Below are 20,402 nucleotides of genomic sequence, written 5' to 3'. Positions count from 1 at the left end.
GATATCTGTGTCTCAAGTGAAAAATCGACTGAAAACAAGGGGTGGCTGAAAGACATCTCTTCACTTAGGTGACTAACACAATTCATGCCCCCACACACCCCCACCTCATTTCTGTCCATCACCCACTTTTCTGAAGTGTCAGATAACATTATTTTTCAAATGACACGCGGGGCCTCATTTGCTATGCATAAGGTCAGTGAATATTAGGTTCATTTACACTTGGCTGCGATTCGGTTGGTGTCAACTGCAGCAGCTTACTTTCACCACGGAACAGTTAGAATCTGACAGAAAGCTGCCACTGAAGAAGATGGATGATCTTCCTGGCTGACCCTGCTCCCCTCAACGCGTCACAGTTTGGGTCTCTTTCTATCTCTACAACAAAAGACCCTCTCTGAGCTTCCCAGTGGCCTTCAGCTTTATTGGTGCTAACAGATTCAGACATTTTCATCGATTGGATTCTCTACCTTTTAAACACAAGATCTTGCCCTTTTTGGTTAGCTAAACCTTGGCAGAGACGTCTTTTTTTATAACTGTGTCTCTTCTGTCGATTGGAAAGAATGCAGTCAGACAGGCAAACATCATGTCAACCCAGAAAAGACTGAACTACTTATCTCTGTTTCTCAGTGTCATTTTAATAAAAGTGACATGTCATTTATTTTAGACATTATCCCTTAGATAATCTCATAGTGTAATTCTAAATGAAAATAAAAATCTTGTCCCCTATTGGAGACTAATATGTACACAACGATTACACATACTTTGGGTAAGAAAAAGTGCTTTCTCAGACTTTCCAGATGGAAGTTATCAAAAAATGTGTTTTAAAATATACGCATGTGAAAATATTTTGCATAATGTTCAGAACTCTGTTTCTTTATTCTAGTTGCAAATACTGGGATATATAGCTCTCTTTGACTAAAGACATAAAAATATTAATACTTAGCAAAGATGTTAGAGCAATGTCATAAATTATGTGCTACCTGGCCATGAGTATATTAATATTTTGAAGATTGTTACATATACATGAATAATTTGAAAGAAATCATATAACCCTCAATTCCAGTGTTGAAAATGTATAAGGTAAAATGATCAAAAGTTCTTAAAATAGATTTACGTGAAACACATGACTGAAAAACAACTATTTTAAATTACACATGCATTTGTAAATCATAAGCTCCAAAGTATTCTACAATAAAATTGACAATATTATTTATTCCACACAAAATGATATAACACATTTCTATTAGCCCATAAATATAAACATATGTAAATAGACCAACCCCCAGCAGAATAAGCAACTTTCAAAACAGAAAGCAGACATTATACAATACCATCATTATTTCCTTACCCTGAAATATCAACTACAAGGTATTCATTAAAAGATTCTGTAATCCTGCATGTTTCATTCAGGTGAATAAAAATAACAATTATGCCTTAAAACAACTATTAACTAAAATTTCTGCAGCCAGTCAAAAAATTTTGATCTGGATATTATCAATGATAATTAACAATTATAACTAAAGTAATTATGCTTATTGAGATGAAGAAGTCTTTTTAAAATTCCATACTAATAGTTCTTCAAGCAGAAATACAAAAATATATTTGCTTTCTTTTTCATATTATATAGACTAGTTATCAATGACTTAATTTTTATTCAAATAAACAGAAAAATTCCAACCATTTCAGGTGTGTGTCTCAAAGAAATCATAAATTTTTATTTAGAAATCTGTTCATAGAACAGAGTGAACAAAATCAAAATTCTTTCTCTAGGATGTGAGCCTCAGGCACCAGGAAACTGCGTTGTAAAAAGAATAAAGCAAATCAGTACTAGGAGTTTAGCTCACTGGTAGTGGCTTGTTAGCATGCACAGGACTCAGCTGGATATCCACACCACACACACACACACACACACACACACACACACACACACACACAAGCAGTCTTCTCTTATTTGGTAACGACAGTGCTGAGAACTAAAACAACCATAAAAATAAAAAGTGTTACTGCTGGTATACAAGTTAAAAAAAAATGATTTTTCACCCCCAGATTTGGATTCAGGATGCTGTATGTCCAACTAACCTAAGCATCAGTCAACCAAGGCATTTCCTCAGGAATGTGTCCATCAATCAATGTCAACATTCTATCTGATTCTCTCTGCTTGGCAAGTGACAGTCAGTTACACATTGATATTAATGAATAATAAATAACTTTGTCCTTTAGGTTTATGTGGATGACATGTACATCATGTTCAGTGAGGTCTGCCCATATGCAGAATCTTACTTTGGTTTTCATTTTTTAAATCTTATATATTAAGAAATGTAAAAAAAAAAAAAAAAAAAAAAAAAAGAGGAAGAGCAGGCAAAGGATGAAAAGGATGGTGAGGTAGAAAAATAAAATGGCTGCAATAAAAGATTTCTGCTTAATGTGAATTCCGGTATACATCACTGTTTTGTTTTTCAACAAGTCAATCGAGTCTGAGCTTGTATCATATAAGCTTAAATGAGGTATATTTATAGTCTCCTGAATATTTATGCTGTATTACAGACAGCATATAGTTGGTTGTCTGTAACAGAGTATACAAAGACAGAAAATCATTAAAAACTAAAGATTAGAAAAAGGAGTGCAGTATTCTAACCTTGTCCTTCACAAAAATTCACCCTCAATCCACCTTCTTGACAGAAAAAAGAAAGTTATTTAAATTATTAGTACATTGTCATTTGTTCTTAGTTTAGTTTTCTTCCTGCATTTTAAATACACCAAAAGAGGCTAAGGATGTAGCTCAGTAGTAAAGCAGTTCAGCACTTGTCAAGGCCTGGGTTCCATCCTGCATCACACACACACACACACACACACACACACACACACACCCCTGCTCAAAGACACACACATGTACAAACACATGTGTAAAAATCACAATAACGTAGCGGTTGCATATTTTTAAACTGGTTAAGCATTGAATACACTTGTGGACTAAATTACTTTAGGATATACAAATCCTAATTTTAATATTATACTGCCACAGTTCACTGCTTCGAAGACACTGTAAACTCCCAGCACTGACCCAAGTGTGGTTCAGTTTCTGAGCTCCATGAAATAGGTCAGAATTTAAATGATGAAGCTTTGCCATGCTGGATTATTTGTGGTTTTCATTATGAACTGTATCATTTCTCCTTTCCATTATTAAGCCCTTCAAAAATTAACTTTGTCCTAATTGATCCCTGGAAATCTTCAAGGTATACTCAAGCTCCAAAAAATTTTTACTGTAATTGCTTCAGAATATATTATGGACAAAAAGTACAAGAATGCCCATAAAACAGGTACATAGTAAAGAAAATGCTATACTTGAACAGGTAAAGGGTATATATCTTATCTTATCACTCAGATAAAAATGCCTTATAGGGAATACCAACTAAATAATTAATATTACTGCAAGAGTTATTTCACTTCATTAAAATAGAACAAGAGGAATCAGGTAAAATTATAAAACATCCACCAGGTTCATTTAGCATTATTAAATTCATGCAAATAATTCATATCAATATGTATCATTGTCTACACAAAAAGTTTAGATAATTATTAAATATTAAAATGAAAATAGAACATAGAAATAAAAGGAAAAGAGCCTTGCAGTGAAAATGATCTTTCACTGACATCTCTCAGAATAAACCTATTATATCCTAATATGAGCATAATTGGTAGATACATTTTCTTGCACACTTATCCACTCCGATCATAATTTCTCCCCAACCTCCTCAATAATGACAAGGATTACAATGTGTTATGCAATTGTACCAACTCCCCACATCAATACAATCATTATATATTGCCAACATATACTATTCAGTAAAAATAAAATTTACAAAATGAAATGCATTTGAGAAGAAAAATTTATATCATTTTACATCAATAAAATAGACTGTTTGATCAGTCAGATTTAATGATGAATGCAAGAAATGTAGTTGAAAACTATATTTCTACTAATCTGTTTTGAAACTGTCTCAATACTATTTCTTTCTCAATAAAATTAATATAAAAATTTTTAAAAAGAAAACTATAGCTGATCAATATTTACCGTTTGAGTAAAAGCATTACAGAGTTCTCTTTTATATCTAGGGAAATTATAAAGATTTTAATTCAGGGAGATGGCTCAGTGGAATAAGCGCTTCCCTGGCAAGCGCAAGGAACTGAGTTCAATTCCTGGTTCCACCTAAAAAACCCCAAAAAACCAAAAATAAGATTTTAATTCAGTGTTGATAGCTTCAGTACAGGACTAATAGATGATAATAGGATGATACATACAGCAAAACTTAAAACACAGTGCATATCCCTTCCAAGGTGCTAAATTTCCTAATATAGTGGAGGCAAGAGCTCTTATATTCAACAATAAATAATTTAAGTGCACCGAGCAATTTAGTTGATAGAAAGTGTTGTCATTTGAGATTACCACTTAAATATGTATATATGTGTGAATTTAATAACTTTTAAAACATTTCATACCACAAGTTGAAAATAAAAAGACACCTGTAATAACTAATTTGACCTAACCTCAAAGGATAATTGTTTCAACTACCAGATTAAAAGGTAACAGCTTCAATTTTATACGCATGTAACCATCTACATTTTATACATTAACTTTACATGAATATCCTAATTAAGGCTTGCATCAACTCCATAAAATTAAACGTGTGAAGCAATTTGCATGTAGTGGGTTAATGTAAAGGTACTTAAATGCAAGGAAATTTGAAAATAAAATGATATTCTGAAATTCTCCTTTCTGTCCCATATGCATTTTATATACATAAGAAAACAATAAAAATATTTCAAACTTCTCCCATGAGAATGAAATTATTTGTACAAAATGGCTACATCATGCACAGAATCATCATAAATAAAATGCATCATAGGTTGTTAATAATTATCTTACAGGAAATGGTAGGAGTTGTGTGGAAAAATCACAGCAAAAGCAAAGTCATTAATTTATGACACTGACTGCCTAAAATTGATGCCACTTTAAACTTCCACTTTTTATAAGAAGGAATAGCTTAACGTTTGCTAATGCTAATTAAAAATACTATGAAGTCATATACTAAACATAGAAATCATAGAAAGCTAAGTCAGACAGATTAATTTTTGATTCTTTTCTTATTTCTCCTGAATTTTATCAGTTCTTTCTTCAATTCTACTCTTTATTGAAAATACCACATTCTGCACACTGTGGCTACATACAAAGATGACTGAAAATGAGCAGAAAACACGAAAATGTAAAATGATGCCTGAAATGCCTAATAGAGAGCCAGGGATAGAACTCAGTGGCGTGAGTGCCTGCCTGGCAAGTACAAGGTCCAGAGCTGGATCCACGGTAGGCACTGCAAGAAATAAAATAAAATGCTTAATTGGAAGTTATGTCATGATTGTCAGTGTCGTAATGATATTGTTACACACTTTCTAAACAATCTGGCAATATCTCTGGGAAATACACAAGAAACTAATAGCGGTATCTCATTTTGGGAAGAGTGCCTGGAGGCTGAGGTTGCAGCAATGACACTTTTTCTAGGACCAGGCACATTCCCTGCTCAACAATGTCTTCAAACAAGGGTAAAGAACTCCTCACTGTGAACAAACAGGAATGCAACAAACTGCAAGGCTAATACAAGTATAATTCAAATAAGAGGAATTCATTTTGGTATAATATGGAGCATAAAATAATTTTCCATTTTTAATATAGAGACATTAGTGAATGTCTTACAGATTTTGCTTTGAGATTCAAACTAACATTCAAAGTATACAGTTTTGAAGCAAAGCAACATAATTTTATAACAAACATGAATTTTCTTTAGATGATAAGTAGAAGTATTCTTCAAGCCTTCCTTAATTTATTTTCCTCAAGACTTGCATGGTGGTGCAGAACATGAAATGCTTCTCAATTCACTGCAGGAGGGACATGGGGACATTGGAAAGTCACAGAGAGACACTGATGCCAGGTGACTGTGGCAGTGAGTACATATAAACACATAGTATTTCCATAGAGATAAATTCCTCAGATCTGAGCCAAGGTCCTGCACACATCTGCTCACTGTCAGCACAGGCTATCCCTTGCTGTAGGCTCTAAGGTGCATGGAATGCTGTGGGGCTCCCCTGCGCACAAAGGTGAGACCATTCAAGGAGACCAGCTTCATAAAGCAGAAATTACATCATAATATGAAAAGGAAAAAATATCTGACCTGACAATAGGTACTGTATGATTATTTTTTAAAAAGTGATAAAGATGTGTTAGAAGACAAAAGTGGTACAGGGCACTATACTGGGTTGTTTGGTGGGGAACGAGAAAGCTGAAAATCTGGCTTTTGAAGAAGCTTAAGCGTCTTGCAAGGAAACTGCAAGAGGACATAACCAGATAGCATGCAACGCTTCCCATGGGAAAGGGACAAGAACAGGTATCTAAAGGAAGAACTAGTAGAACAGTGTCGCGCTATTTAATTTGAAATTGTAAGGAAATGCAGAATTTCTTAGCCTAAGGTAAGCTGGTGGACACTATAAGGGACCACAAGAAAAGGCATGGATGGTGGTAGAAAAAAAAAGGCGTGCTCAGACCCGCCTGTGGTTATCACCGTATGCACCTTCAATATTTGGAAAAGAAAGGCCACTGAAAAAGGGAGGGAAATGATAGTTAAGCTTGCATAGGATTGTAGTAAAATAGATAATTCTGAAAGATATCAATGCTTAATCTGCTTCTCTGCTTTTTTTAAGGTCAGATGTGAAATAATTGATCATAGAGGTAATCTCTATACCTGAGCTTACAATACTGAGACCAGTACTAAATAAGAAAGGTAAGAACAATAAGAGATGGAACTGCACGCTAGTAAAAGTGATCAGAGGCTGGGGAGATGTCTCAGTGGAATAAGCGCTTCCCTGGCAAGTGCAGGGGTCTCAATTCCCAGTTCTGCAAACAAAAAAAGAAAGAAAGAAAAGATGATTGCAGTTGAGATAAAATAACTTAAATGCAAGTCTTCAAATGGGAGAGCTGAGGTCAAGAAGATAGCTCAGTGGCATAAGCCCCTGTCTGGCAAGCGCAGAGTCCTGAGTTTGATCCCTGTTACCAAAAACAAAATAATACAAATAGAAAAATAATGTGTTGGTAATTAATAATCTAAACCTAGATGAATTGCTTATCTATATATCTATGTATCTATGATCTATCTATGATCTATATATCATCTATATATCATCCATCTATCTCGTACATCATGTTTGACAGCTCATTTCCGACTGCCACTTAGAACAAGGGAAGAGGAAAGTGAACAGCAAATCTTATGAATTATTTGCATTGTGAGAAATGATAAAGATAAATGTGTTGAACTAACTTTGAATAAAATAGTGTTCAGTTTTGTATCACCTTTTAAGATATTCTGAAAGTTTATTTTCATAGGACTTTGCAATAAATAGGGAGCTACGCACATAGGGAGCTATAAATATCCCACAGGTTAGGGATGCTGCAGCTGGAACATTCTGATGGAAAAACAGGCTAGGAGTCTCTGTGTTAGTGGGTACTCAGTGCATCCGCGCTGTGCCTCTGTTGGCTCCCTTATGTAAAGAACTGGTCCTGTAATACCTACATTTAATATATTACAATACCACATAGAATGCACAATTTCAATTAATGTGTTTTCCTTTTTAAAGCTGGATAATAATACTGCCTTACATTAGACTACATGGGGGCCAGGGAGATGGCTCAGTAGAATAAGCACTTGCCTGGTTGCCTGGCAAGCTCAAGGGCCTGAGTTCAACCCCGGTTTTGAAAAAAAAAAAAAAAAAGACTACATGAAGTAGTGACACTTCCCTATAAGGTTGAATTAATGAACACATACAAAATATTCAGTAGACTTGCCACCTATTAAAAACTAAAAAAGACCAACGCAAATCTATGAGGCATTTTTAAACAATATCTCGAATCTCTTTTCTTTAGATCACTTAAACCACATTTGTCATGTAGTACTACTCTGTTACCTGAGCCTAGATTTATACAGAGGTTAATGCAATATAAAAACCCATAATTTGATCACATAATTCACATTTTCTTTGTGTGAACTATCAAAATACTTATAACTAATAATTTTATTGTGAAAAAATAAAATTAGTACCAAAGATCACTCACAAATCTACCCCTTACACACATTTATTTTGGTGTTTATGATCCCATTTTACTCTTTATCATGTATATTTTCCATAATTCTGTCAACATTTTTTGAATTCTATCTTTTGCCATTCAAAATTATTATTAAGATAATTCAAATTTCCTATGCAGCCTGATTGATACCTTAAAAGGTATTTTCAAGCTGAGAAAGGTGTTCTCACTTGTAATCCCAGCCCTGTAGGAGGCTGAGGTAGCAGGATGAAATTTTCCAGTCAGCCTGGGCAACTAGGAATTTAGTAAAACAATCTCTCCAAATAAAAATAAGAAAAGATTAGAGATATAGCTCAGTGAGAAGGCCCAGGGTTCAATTATCCTACTACAATTAAAACCTAACAACATTCAATCACCTTGATGTGTCTTAATTTTTGGGCATTCAGATTATTTCAAATATTTCAAGATGAGCATCTTTCTGGAAGAAAAAGAAGATATCATAACAGTTATTTTATTTAAATGCCTGCTGAGGTAAATTATCTCAGGAAGACTACTGGTTTAAAGGACATTTGACTACTGGTCTGTAAGGTATGTATTCAATTATGCACCACTATAAAACTTCTTTTCTCAACAAATTCCTTGTTATATTATTAATAAGATAATAAAATACACTCATTGATCATTTTCTATGTCCCAGATACTACTCTTAGGGTTTTTACATATATCATTTCATTCAATTCTGACAAGAACACCATGAGGCAAGTACTATTTTTATTAGCCCCATTTTATACTTTAGGAAATTAAAGTTTGGAGAGATTGTCCTACATTAAGCAGCTCTTAAGCCATAGAAGCAGAGCTTTACAACTCTGTGAGTCTAGCATTTGAGCAATTTACTTTCCTGCTTATCTTACATCTATCTATCTATCTATCTATCTATCTATCCATCTATAAGTATTTTTTCAAATACTGTATATTTTAGAGACATTATAATTCATGGTATAATTTAGTTATCTATGGAAATAGTGATTTTCAAAAAAGTCTAAGAAATAAACAGGTTAATCATTATTAACACTCCATACATTGAGTTTTCAATTGAATAATGTTATATTACATGTGAATAACTTACAATTACTAAAAAATGACAGATCTTGTAATCTACCAGTGGAAAATAAGAGGCAACTATCAAAGCTATTTTATAGTGAATATTTAAATTCCTATTTCCATATAATCCTAAAAAGGAAATTTCTAAATGTTTATTGTTTGAAACTTTAAATTCAACACTATGAATAAAGCATGGAAATCACATCTCTATATTGCAACAGAAATGCATGTGAAGCTGATTATATTCTTACCATTTTACAATTAGGATGATCACATATTTTATCAATTAGATCAGAAAGAACATGTTTGAGAGCAAAAAGAGGTAATGGTAACAAGTCAAACATTATCCCAGGCAAATGGAGCATATGGTCATGCCACTTGAATTGTAGTTCCATTATTCATTCACTGACTAAAATCTTTGGGAGAACTCCTATGTAATTTAAAGGGTGAAGTGTGGAATTCTAGGTACAAGAGAAAAATTGATAATTAAGACTCTAGATTGCCATCTAATTTTATTCCTTATTACCACTTCTGAACTTCAGTTTCTTCCTACATTGAAAAAGAAAGAGACGGAAGTAATACTTTCCATCTCTTAGTGATGCGACAAGAAATAAGTGAGAAAATGCACATGGCAATTCAGTATATATTGAAAAGTAATTCTACAAATCCTACCCAGAGCCATACTTGGGACATATGCTATCCTAATTTCTAAATGAAAACAAATTATACAAACATTGTAAAATATAGAAATGCATTTCTATACATAATGTTATTAGTTATTTCAAAATATGTGTTGTATATATAAAATATATGTTATAGATTTTTTTATAACTCTACTTATTTACCTAAGAAAATATATCAAATTTACTTAAAGTTAAAACTGGAAGGAAAATTTTTAAAAAGTAATTATAAAAATAAAAGTCTATTAGTGTGAATTATATATTTGAAAATTACCATGAAAAGCAATTTTCATAAAAATACTTTATTTAAGAATTAGAGAGAAATTCTCCAGATATTAATAGGCTTGAGAATTTTGGCTTCCAAACTGAATTTATTTTTTGAAGTTTATGAGAAAAGAGCTCTTCTATGAATCAATCAAAACTATGTTCAGTTTCCATCATTATTCATAATTGAAATTATTTTCTAAAACACCCCACAATGGGCTGCCACTGTAGAAAGTGTCCAGATAAACTGGAATTTAAGTGGATAGCCACCCGCTGTCAGCTGGGAACTCAGAAGCACCCTTTCTCAAAACATTTGTTTTCCTCAATACGGGACTAGATTTGTTTTCAAACTCCTTTACCAGAATCATTGAAAGGAGACAGGAGGAATATTATCAAGGCAGACCTGGACCGCATCTCGAAGGAAGCAAGCCTGCAGCAGTACACTGGCTTCAGGCCAGAGAGGGAAGCATTTTAGCAAATGAAACAGTGCCATGGTTAACTATAAGGTGTTTGATTCCTTTGTCAACATAATCAAGGCTAAAAATTAAGTTATGTCTTATAGAATTTACTTAACTTACAACATTACACATACAAAGAACTATAAGGAGGTTTATGACCTCTTTTGTGCATCTTTTTTTAAAGATTTTTTTAAATCTTATTTATTTATTCATTTGTTACAGGGTCTTGCTACACAGCTCGAACTCATAGTGATCCTCTTGTCTCAGCCTTCCCAGTGCTGGGATTACAGGTGTACATCACCAAGCCTGGTTTCAGTGAACATCACAGCAGGTGTGCAGTACTGGGGATTGAACCCAGGTCCTTGTGTTTCCCAGGCAGGCACTTAAACTGCTGAGCTATCTGCCCATCCCTGATCATATTTTCTAAATGAACTCTTATTATTGATACATAATTCTACTCCAAGGCAGATTAATCTAGATGACAGTCATTGTTTTACTTTATCTTTAGATATGATAGCATAGTTTACAAGTGACAATGGTTTTGGTACTCCAGTGCTGTTTTAGTTCTGAAAAGCAAAAGAATTCATTTTAAAAACCACATTCAACAGGACTAATTTGCTCATTTGAAAGAAGCAAAGATATTTATTTTCTCATTGTATATATACCTGCTTACTATGGTTAAAGGTTGGGTATCTTACTTTTCTCTATTTAAATATATAGAACTCAGATATTTCCTCTTAGCTTTTTGCTGAACAAATGAATGTAGAAATCATTTGAGCTAAATTGCATAAAATGAAGAAAAAATACTATAATTTTCATTAAAATCATGAAATCTTAACAGAGTAGAATCTTTGATGTGATTTCCTAGGCTTTTCAGGTAAATTTAATTGTGCAATTTTATATGGATTTCATTTTGTATCTTGTTTTCCCCTTTATGTGTGACCTTTTTAAATTCCACTTCCACATTAAATGAGAGCTGCATCTTTACAAGGGCTGCTTTCACAGTTGAAGTGTGACACTGAACCCACTTGCTCTTTTTTTTTTTTTTTAAATATGGAATAAGATGTTATTTAATTTTATCCTTTCACAGCTAATTTTTTTTTATGTATACGTGTTAATGACTTTTTCTTTACAATTAATTTTGGACAATTTCATTTTTGTGTATCTTAGTATGATTTTATTCATATTTCTTGTGCAAAAGACTCCTTTTTCTTGGAAATATAGTACCATAATTTCAAGTAAATTCATAAATTCTAAATCTTTATATATTTTGCCTACCTACTTCGAGAATTCTAATTATATGAATATAACTTTCTTGATTTTGGCACAGAGTGAACTATTATATGATGATCTGTAGATTTTTTCTTCTTCATTTTTATTTTGGACAAATTTTATTGTTATAAACATTTAAGCTTGTAAATAATTTAGTTACAATGTGCAATCTATTATTAATCTCATGCCATGTATTCATTTCAGAAATATTTTTCTAAAATTCACTCTGTCTACATCTTATATCTTCCACATTTCAATATTTGTCTACAATTTTAATATGCTATATAATTATTGATTTTCAATAATGTCAATGAGAAAATAAATAAATACAGCAAAAGAGTGCACTTAAAAATCACTAAAAAGTAGATGTCATTCAATTCACCACTCCTTTCAGGTAACCGTTACTAAGGTTTAGTCAGTAAGAATATCTTGCATTCAGTTGGCCAGTGCCCTAGGAAGATTCCTATACTGAGCTGGGGGAACAGTATCCTGCCTAATGTTAGCGTTGAATCTTAACAACTTTTAATTGTCACATACCTGGACCCTCAGGAATTTTTTACTTGAGTACCAAGAGTACACTGACAGTTAGGAATGAAGAAAGAAGGCAGCAGGAGACAGACTGAACTCCTTTAAGGAGACACAAAAGGATGTTGACACACTTTTAAAGGCACCTTACCCTCCAGCATCTGCACTTGCTTTGCCAGAATCTGCTTACACTATCCACTAGTGTGTAGACAACTGAGTGGTGAGCTATAAGGACTTCATATGCTCAGGGGCCCTTGCAGTATCAAAATGAGAGTGAAGTACTGAAATCTCCAAACAGGATAGAAAAATATATTTGCTCACTTACTCAATCTAAGAAGTGCATCCAATAGAAATACAGCATGAGTCACAAATATGATTTTGAAATTATGTGTAGCTACACTAAAAGTAAAAAGAAACAGTTGAGATTAATTTTAGGGCTATATAAATGTGACAAATATAACTAAAATGATTTCAGCTTTTAGCAAATGTTTAAAAATTGCTAATTATATGTGCTAAATTTCTTTTTTTGTACTATGCTTTCGAAATTCAGCGTGTAATTTACACTCAGAGCACTTATCAATTTAGAGCAGCAACTTTTCAAAATCTAAAGGGCCATATATAAATAAAAACCACATCATAGATCTAAACATTTTTAAAGTTAGTTCTCTTATAAAGATTCTACCATAACGAGGATGGGTAAGAAATGTGCTGTATATATAAATATGCAGCGTGCAAGAAGTGAAAATGAGTAGTTGGAGTTTTGACATTAACTAGTGCAATACCAGTGCTGCAAGTCCAGGTCAGAGTGTGTTAGACTTTAAATTAAACTAAGACAAATATTAGTTAAGTAGCTGCAAGCAAACTGTTTTCCAAAGACTCAAATAATAGACATGAGAGTGAAACCTACTTTATTAAATGGGCTAATCTATGCAAAGCACATGGAAAAATGTATAAACATAGAAAGTGATCAGGAAAATTTAGTTGTGGACACTATTGCTAGCTTTCATTCCACCTAACCTAACCAGGAATTGCAAATACTAAAATTATGCAATTGTTTTATCAGAGCAGCAAATACATAACTCATTTTGAGGGCTGTATGATGCTTTATAAATAATAAGTACAGCATCGGCCATGTAACTTTATTGTATTATTCATCACATAGAAATGACAAAACACAGATACCCATCTTGAAGACTCAGGCTACATTGTTTAAAACAATATAGTGTCCAGTTCTTTGACCACATAATGATATGCTAGAGAAAATCCAGTTTTTCCAAATAAAGAGAAAGATTTCCTAATTGATTTTCTATTACTGTTTCAAAACAAAGAGGAAATACCTGACTGATCTCTGGCCCGTAGTTACACCTTCACTTTGGCCCACCTCCACAAAAATATGGTCCTCCACAATGTGGCTTATCAGAAGAACCCACATAATGTGGAATCCAGAGAACAATGGCAGCCTTTGCAGAAATTTATTAGTAAAACTTTATGATTTTTTAAATTCAAATTGGATTCTTTTCTAAAAGATAATCGGAAAATTTGTAAATGTATTTCCTTGCATTCTGCCTGTCAGTAGAGCTCATGTTAACAGAACCCTTAACCTTCAGTTTTCTGCTACTGAAAGTTCCACACAGTGTGGGCTCAAGAATGGAAGGAATCACATCTCTGATTACTGTCACTTCAGTCGTCCCAGGATAATGCAGACCTGTCTGCTGTCCATCCCGAAAGCCTGTAGCCCCAAAAGCAACCATCGCCTTCCATATAAACCAACATGATAAAAAGGACAAATTAAATCCTATTAACAGGTATCATTAGCAGCAGCAGTTACTGCATACCACTGTAGGCAATCATTATCATTAAATCCTATGACATTGTTTAACATTTACTGACTTCAACAGCTGGGATGAAGCAGATTACCATTATTACTTAAAATGCCTGATACTCAAATACAAAAAAAAAAAAAAAAAAAAGTAGAATTTTCGTAGCACAGGTCACTTACGTTCACAAGTATCTCCTTTTTGCTGGTAGCCCGCTCTGCAGATGCACTTTCCAATGGGCACTAACCACTCTCCTTCCGCGCTGCAGTGCATCCTGGGGGAGTTTTCCGCCTCTTCCTCGGCACTGCTGACACATGTCCCTCGGACCTCAACTAAAGAGGAAAATTCTGATCCAGTCACTGTATCTGGAAAGATAGCTAAGTTCTCAATAATGGACCAGCACTTCTTGTAATAGACCTTGACAGAAACCAACGCAATGCAAGCCCCTACATCCTGAAAGGCAAGATAGAATCCCTTTTTGGACAAAGGTCCAATCTCTCTCACCTCAGTGTTAAGCTTCATCTTTCTTTCACCGAGATCACCTTGGGTAAAGCTTTCATCGGCAGCAATGGTGTCTATTTTTACGTAGAGGTTTTCTCTTATATTCCTGCCAGTGTCGTAGTCTGTTTCATAATAGTACAAATTAAAGGTTTCTTTGCAAGTTCCCAGTACTCCAGGAAGACTATTACAATCCCTCAGGGTGAATTTCAATTCTACAAAAATCCTTTGTGCATTGCCTTTTGAAATCCAGTTAGTCCGCAGCCAGTTGTTTTGGTTGGGTTCCATAACCTGGCATACCTGGTAGGTTCGTATCGGAGTATAATTCTCATCCAAACCACTAATTTCTTCCCACTGTAAAATTTTTTAAAAAGTCAATCAGTTATTCAGTAAAATGTAACAGTATGCTTTACAAAGTACCTGAGCAATCTTTATATCACAAATGTGGATAGGAAAGTTACGCTAAACTCTATCCTGGAAAACACCATAAGCTACATGGTAAAATCTCTAGTTCAGCTTCATGTTGGTGGTAGAATATCACTTTGTCACTTGAATGTCTCAGTTTATTTAATATCCATTTCCTAGTGTGTCAGAATTTCATTTTACACATTTTCTTATGTTCATTGTGTTTATTGAGATTATAACTTTTATAGTTTAAGACTCACAACTATTTCAATTACCACTTAAACCATACTGCATGGCAGAAGATATGATTCTTCAGTCGATATTCTGAAATGACCCTGAAACACTTAAATTCAGGAGATTACCTAAAAACATGCAGAAGACAATGCCAAGAGTATGGCTACATTTTTCAGAGTTTTTTTTATTCAAGAATTATAGTGAATATTTTACAAAATGCCATATAAATATAAATACATAGATTTAAAAGTGGGATTCATCTTTATAAATAACTTGTTTTCATTGACACCATGGATCAAACTGGGTCCTATTTAGTCATAGGCTTCTCTCAAGGGAGCATCAGCTGTTCAAAAATGTCCATTTGTATTATGATAGCATACATAACATAATCAAACTCATAAAATATACTATCAAAAATAGTTTAGCAATAATCTCAAAGATTACTGAGTCAGGTGTAACACTTCCTACTATTTATAAGTAAGTAAATTTATTTTACATAATGTCCTTAGAATCTTAAAATAGTAGTTATTTGTTATTTCTTATTCTCCCTACAAAATTTTCCACTTAATATTTATATAATGATAGAATTTTCATTTAGTTGTATTCATTTCTCCAATAAGACATGGCAAGTGTTAAAAAAAAATTGAGTCTAAAGTCACATAGCATGCAATATTTTAACCACTATTCCAAAAAAGACGGAAAACTAAAATAATGAGCATTTGGTAAGGCATTTTATTTGTAAAATTTGAGTAAGGTATTGACTGACTTAAATGAACTGTATAATATCAATATCTACATTTACAACTGGTTCTGGGAAATTAAGAGAACAAATTAATTTGGAAATTTCTTATGTCATAATTATATAACATTTATTATAGTTATATTATACCAGCTTAATAGTCATCAAACATCTTGATATACAGCAAAGACCCAATTTCCATTTTCTTTTTACTTAGCACAGGTTTTGTTTCTAAATAGTTAACAGTATGCAATTTTCTCCCGTTTTCTCCCCCTTTTCATTTAGCAGCTTATGGTCTGTTTAAATGGCACTCAGCCACATGTATCCAATCCATCCATTCGGACAGGTAGATTTAATCTCTTATCTAGATTAAGGTTATTAAAAGAAGTAGAGCCAGTAGTGATATAAACCACAAAAGCAAAAGCTCCAAAGGTAAATTTGATCTTTGTGACAATTCCTCAGTTTGAAGAAACAAAGGCTAATTATTTTAAGGAGCTATATTTCAAATGTTCCTTTATATAACTTGAAAATTATTGTACTCCCTTCGTGAAGCATTGATTTGACTACCTATGATAGCCATAAACATTTTAATTTGTACTTAAGAATTGTATTCTGGAGGGGAAATTTTCAAGAAAACTTCCATTGAGGTAGCAAATAGTGCGACAACAGAAAAACATTTAATGCCGCTCTTGTTTTATTATCTTACCTTTCAAGACCCCAATAATTTCCAAAAAATGACATGATTGGGAAAAGTATCTTATTTCACATGTTGCAATTTTACAGCATGCTTGTAACAACATCTTCCCCAAACATTGGTATTAGTAACCATTTCTTGCTGTTAGCTCTTTCGGCACATATGAACAAATCCTGGTCACTTATGGAAGATGCTATTGATTGTTTTCTAATATAATCTGTTGACTCCTACAAACACATAGGACTGGTAGTTCAAAATTCTCTGGACTAACTGAATGCCCACTTGAGTCCAAGATAGCATTGGCACTCTTAATTTATCATGCTGTGGATTACATGATGAAATACTACAATCATTTATCAGTTTACTTCTCTTCACAGAGAAAACTATCCTCTATCTCTATTTGTTCTAATTAATGAATGGTAGAAAATAGGTTACATCTGTCACTGGCAAGACAGGTGTTTCATTTTTTGTCATAAATTCACTTTATAATGCACATTATTTAACTTATATAAACTATTTCATTTTCAAGAAAAGTGTTACATTCATACCTCAAACTCAGAGGATTTTTATATTTAATCTGTTAAATGTCACTTTTTCTGTTTCTTACGACCAATACAAATAACTTCAGCAAGAAGCAATTTCTCAAAAGTTAATTTGTTGAAAAGCCCAAATAGTTCATTGAGTTGTTCTTGTTCACATTTTGTCTTCTTATACTGCCTTTCAGCATATGATACAGAGATTTTATGATGTTGTCTTTGTACTCTAAAATCCCTTTCAGAGTTCAGTTTTTCTGTTTGCAAAACCTGTGAGAAGTCTTATATCCTTGCTTACACATCAAGTTCTTTTGACCTCAGATTTCCACATGTGAAAACAAATTTAAGTAAAAATAGGATCTGTTCTCCTTTCTCAGAGCCCTCTCCCTTAATAATGAACAACAACAAAAAAACTCTCCTGCCCCTGAATTAAAATTAATACTCAAACACATGGATATTGAACTAAATTATATATATATATATATAATATATATATATATATCTTTATATATATATATATATATATATCTTTATGAGTATATAAAATAATGGTCAACAGTTTTTAGAATTCATTTATAATTTGTCAAATTTTCATTGGGCAATTTTCACCTACTTAACACAGCAAGTTTCTACTCTAATGTGAGCATATTCTGCCATCACTTCTGATTAATAACAGCAGGTACCATACGATATAAATTCAGACATTATAAATAATATCTCACAGCAAACTGTGTGCAACACAGTTGAACATATCACATTTTTTAGTTGTCTTATGGAGTATATGCTAAACGATATTAAAACTAGTTTTGAAAGGAAATTGATTATACACTGTTTTAAAAATTACACACAACCTGCCTGATGATTATACCACAGAAGTATAAAGCAACTAAAGAGTTTTTAAGTGAGTTTGCAAAGGGATTGTTTCCTGTAGACAGCATTTATTTCACTCACAATCAGAACTCAAAAAACATTACAGTTGTGGGAATATTTTTTTCCCATTTCCCCAAATTCTAACTATTCCTTCTATACTCTTAAGAACTAAATATCTCACAACACAACAAAATCCTGAACAACATACCCAGAACTAAAGGTCTAAATGTAAGAATGTGAACAATTACCCTGGTGTGAGGGTTTTTTCCTAACTTTGAAAAATAAACAGTGAGATATTTTATGAGAAGTACTACATACCCCATTGGGTGGAGAGGAAATCCATTCCAATTCTGTCTGTTGTGCTTTAGAATCCAGCAGTAGTACTAAAAAAGAAAGTTTTAGTTTCAAATGTTACATGAAAAATTTAAACACATCTATAAATATTTTAGAGATGAATCTAATTTGTGCACTATTATCATTTAGTGACTTGAGTCATTTACTCCCATTCATTTACTACCATAAACGAATGGTTCCATAAATAAACCTTATTTAAATATATTCCAAATTTTGAAGGAGAAAAGATGTTAAAATGTCAGCATTATAATCATTATAATTTAATCAAAATATTAAAACCAATTTTAGCTGAAAGAATAACACAAAAATGAGAGAAACACTGATCCATGATGTTGGTTATATAGTGATTATATATTATGCTTGTGTAAACTGTTAGGCTCCCCAAACTTTGTCAACTATAAGAGCATGAGCAGAAGACTTGCTTCCCACCCTACTCTTCAGCCACGCAATAAGTTGTGATATCCTGCCAGTGCTATTTTCTGCTGCCACTTGAGAACTGGAAAATAATTTTAAAAACTTTCTGCACATACTGCTTTCTCTCATGTCAAAGTGAATACAGAAATGTTAAAAGCTATCTCAAACCACATTAACATGGTAAAACAAATCGTCTATTAGATTAGCCACAAGATATATATTTTTAGTTACTTATGGACTAGCTTTCATGTTTTTAGTTCTAAACATTTTATTGTGCTCATAATTCTCTACATGGTGTATTTTAAACTCTGAATTGATTCTAAAAATAATTACCCTGCACTTTATGCCAACAAAAAAAAATCATGCAATAAATTTAAATATGCAAAGTATCAAAAATATGATTCTTACTATGAGAATGCATTAGTATATCATACAATAAAACACATTTCCAATTTGATGTATGTCATCGCTTTTTTGGACAACTACTCTTCTAAAGATCTTATTCTTTTGATTAAACTGGTTTCAGAGTTAAGCAGATTTGTTGGACTTTAACAAAATTTATCTGAGATTTATAGCATTTTAGCAAATGTATTATTACGTACTGAAACAATCACGATAGTCAAAGGTTGTAATTTCGACTGAAAATATGTACTTATATGAGCTTTTAAATACTGAGTGGTTCTCAGTTCCTGGACGCGGGGGTGGGGGGATAAGCTATTTGAGAGGTAATGAAAATGTTATGTTAAGAAGACAAAGGTACATCTGATTATGTGCTGGGCTGCTTCCACTAGTCAAAGTTATTTCCTGTAAGTGAGAGTAGATGGCTATAGACACATCAGTTTTTGTTTTAGTATTTTACACTTAAATTGTCCGGAACACTATGTGACAAAAACCTTAATCACAAACATTTGACTCCTTGTCAATTACAAAATACAAACGCTTATACTATACCAAATAGTATTTTAATTTGCAACAGCTTTGGACCAAATTGAAATGTAATTTTTAACTTTATTTCACTTGTACCCTCAGCAAGAGCTGAAGCACAGGGAAACTGGATTCCAAGTACTCTTCTTTTGAATGTTTTGTTTTCATAACAGATAACTGGATTTTAAAACCAGGTCACTTTTAGGATTATCATTTACTGCCCTTTCATCACCCTTCTGCTCAGCCGGCAGGAGACAGCCAGAGACAAAAACGGAGCTGATGGCCAAGAAAAAGGAAACTAACAAATCGAGACCACAGCGCGTGGCCGGGGCGCGTCCCAGCAGAAGCGGCTCTCCCGGGATCAGCGAGTCGCTTCCCGGCCGGCTCTGCAGACCGCTGCTCCAGCGCGCGCGCGCCCGTCCCTCCCGGAGCGCGGTGTCACCCGCGCGGCGCAGCCGAGCAGCGCCCCGGGACGCGGGGTCACTGGCCTGGCGCTAGCGG

At 33.4% G+C, this 20,402-nt stretch overlaps 1 protein-coding gene across 5 annotated transcripts in view; it reads right to left on the bottom strand.

Moving 5' to 3' along the window:
* Epha7 (EPH receptor A7) overlaps window positions 1-20,402 on the bottom strand; it is a 171,843-nt gene that overhangs the window by 148,997 nt on the left and 2,444 nt on the right. For all 5 annotated transcript variants that reach the window (XM_004628194.2, XM_004628195.2, XM_004628196.2 and 2 more), the window contains exons 2-3: window positions 18,528-18,592; window positions 14,419-15,088 (exon numbers count right to left, since the gene is read on the bottom strand). In XM_004628194.2, coding sequence (XP_004628251.1) covers window positions 14,419-15,088; window positions 18,528-18,592 — 735 coding nt within the window. The remainder of the gene's footprint in view (window positions 1-14,418; window positions 15,089-18,527; window positions 18,593-20,402) is intronic.

The sequence above is a fragment of the Octodon degus genome, unplaced genomic scaffold (genome assembly GCF_000260255.1).
Source record: "Octodon degus isolate 3935 unplaced genomic scaffold, OctDeg1.0 scaffold00022, whole genome shotgun sequence".
NCBI lineage: Eukaryota > Metazoa > Chordata > Mammalia > Rodentia > Octodontidae > Octodon > Octodon degus.
The sequence above is the reverse complement of the archived record's forward strand: the minus strand, read 5'-3'. Positions and strand labels throughout refer to the sequence as shown.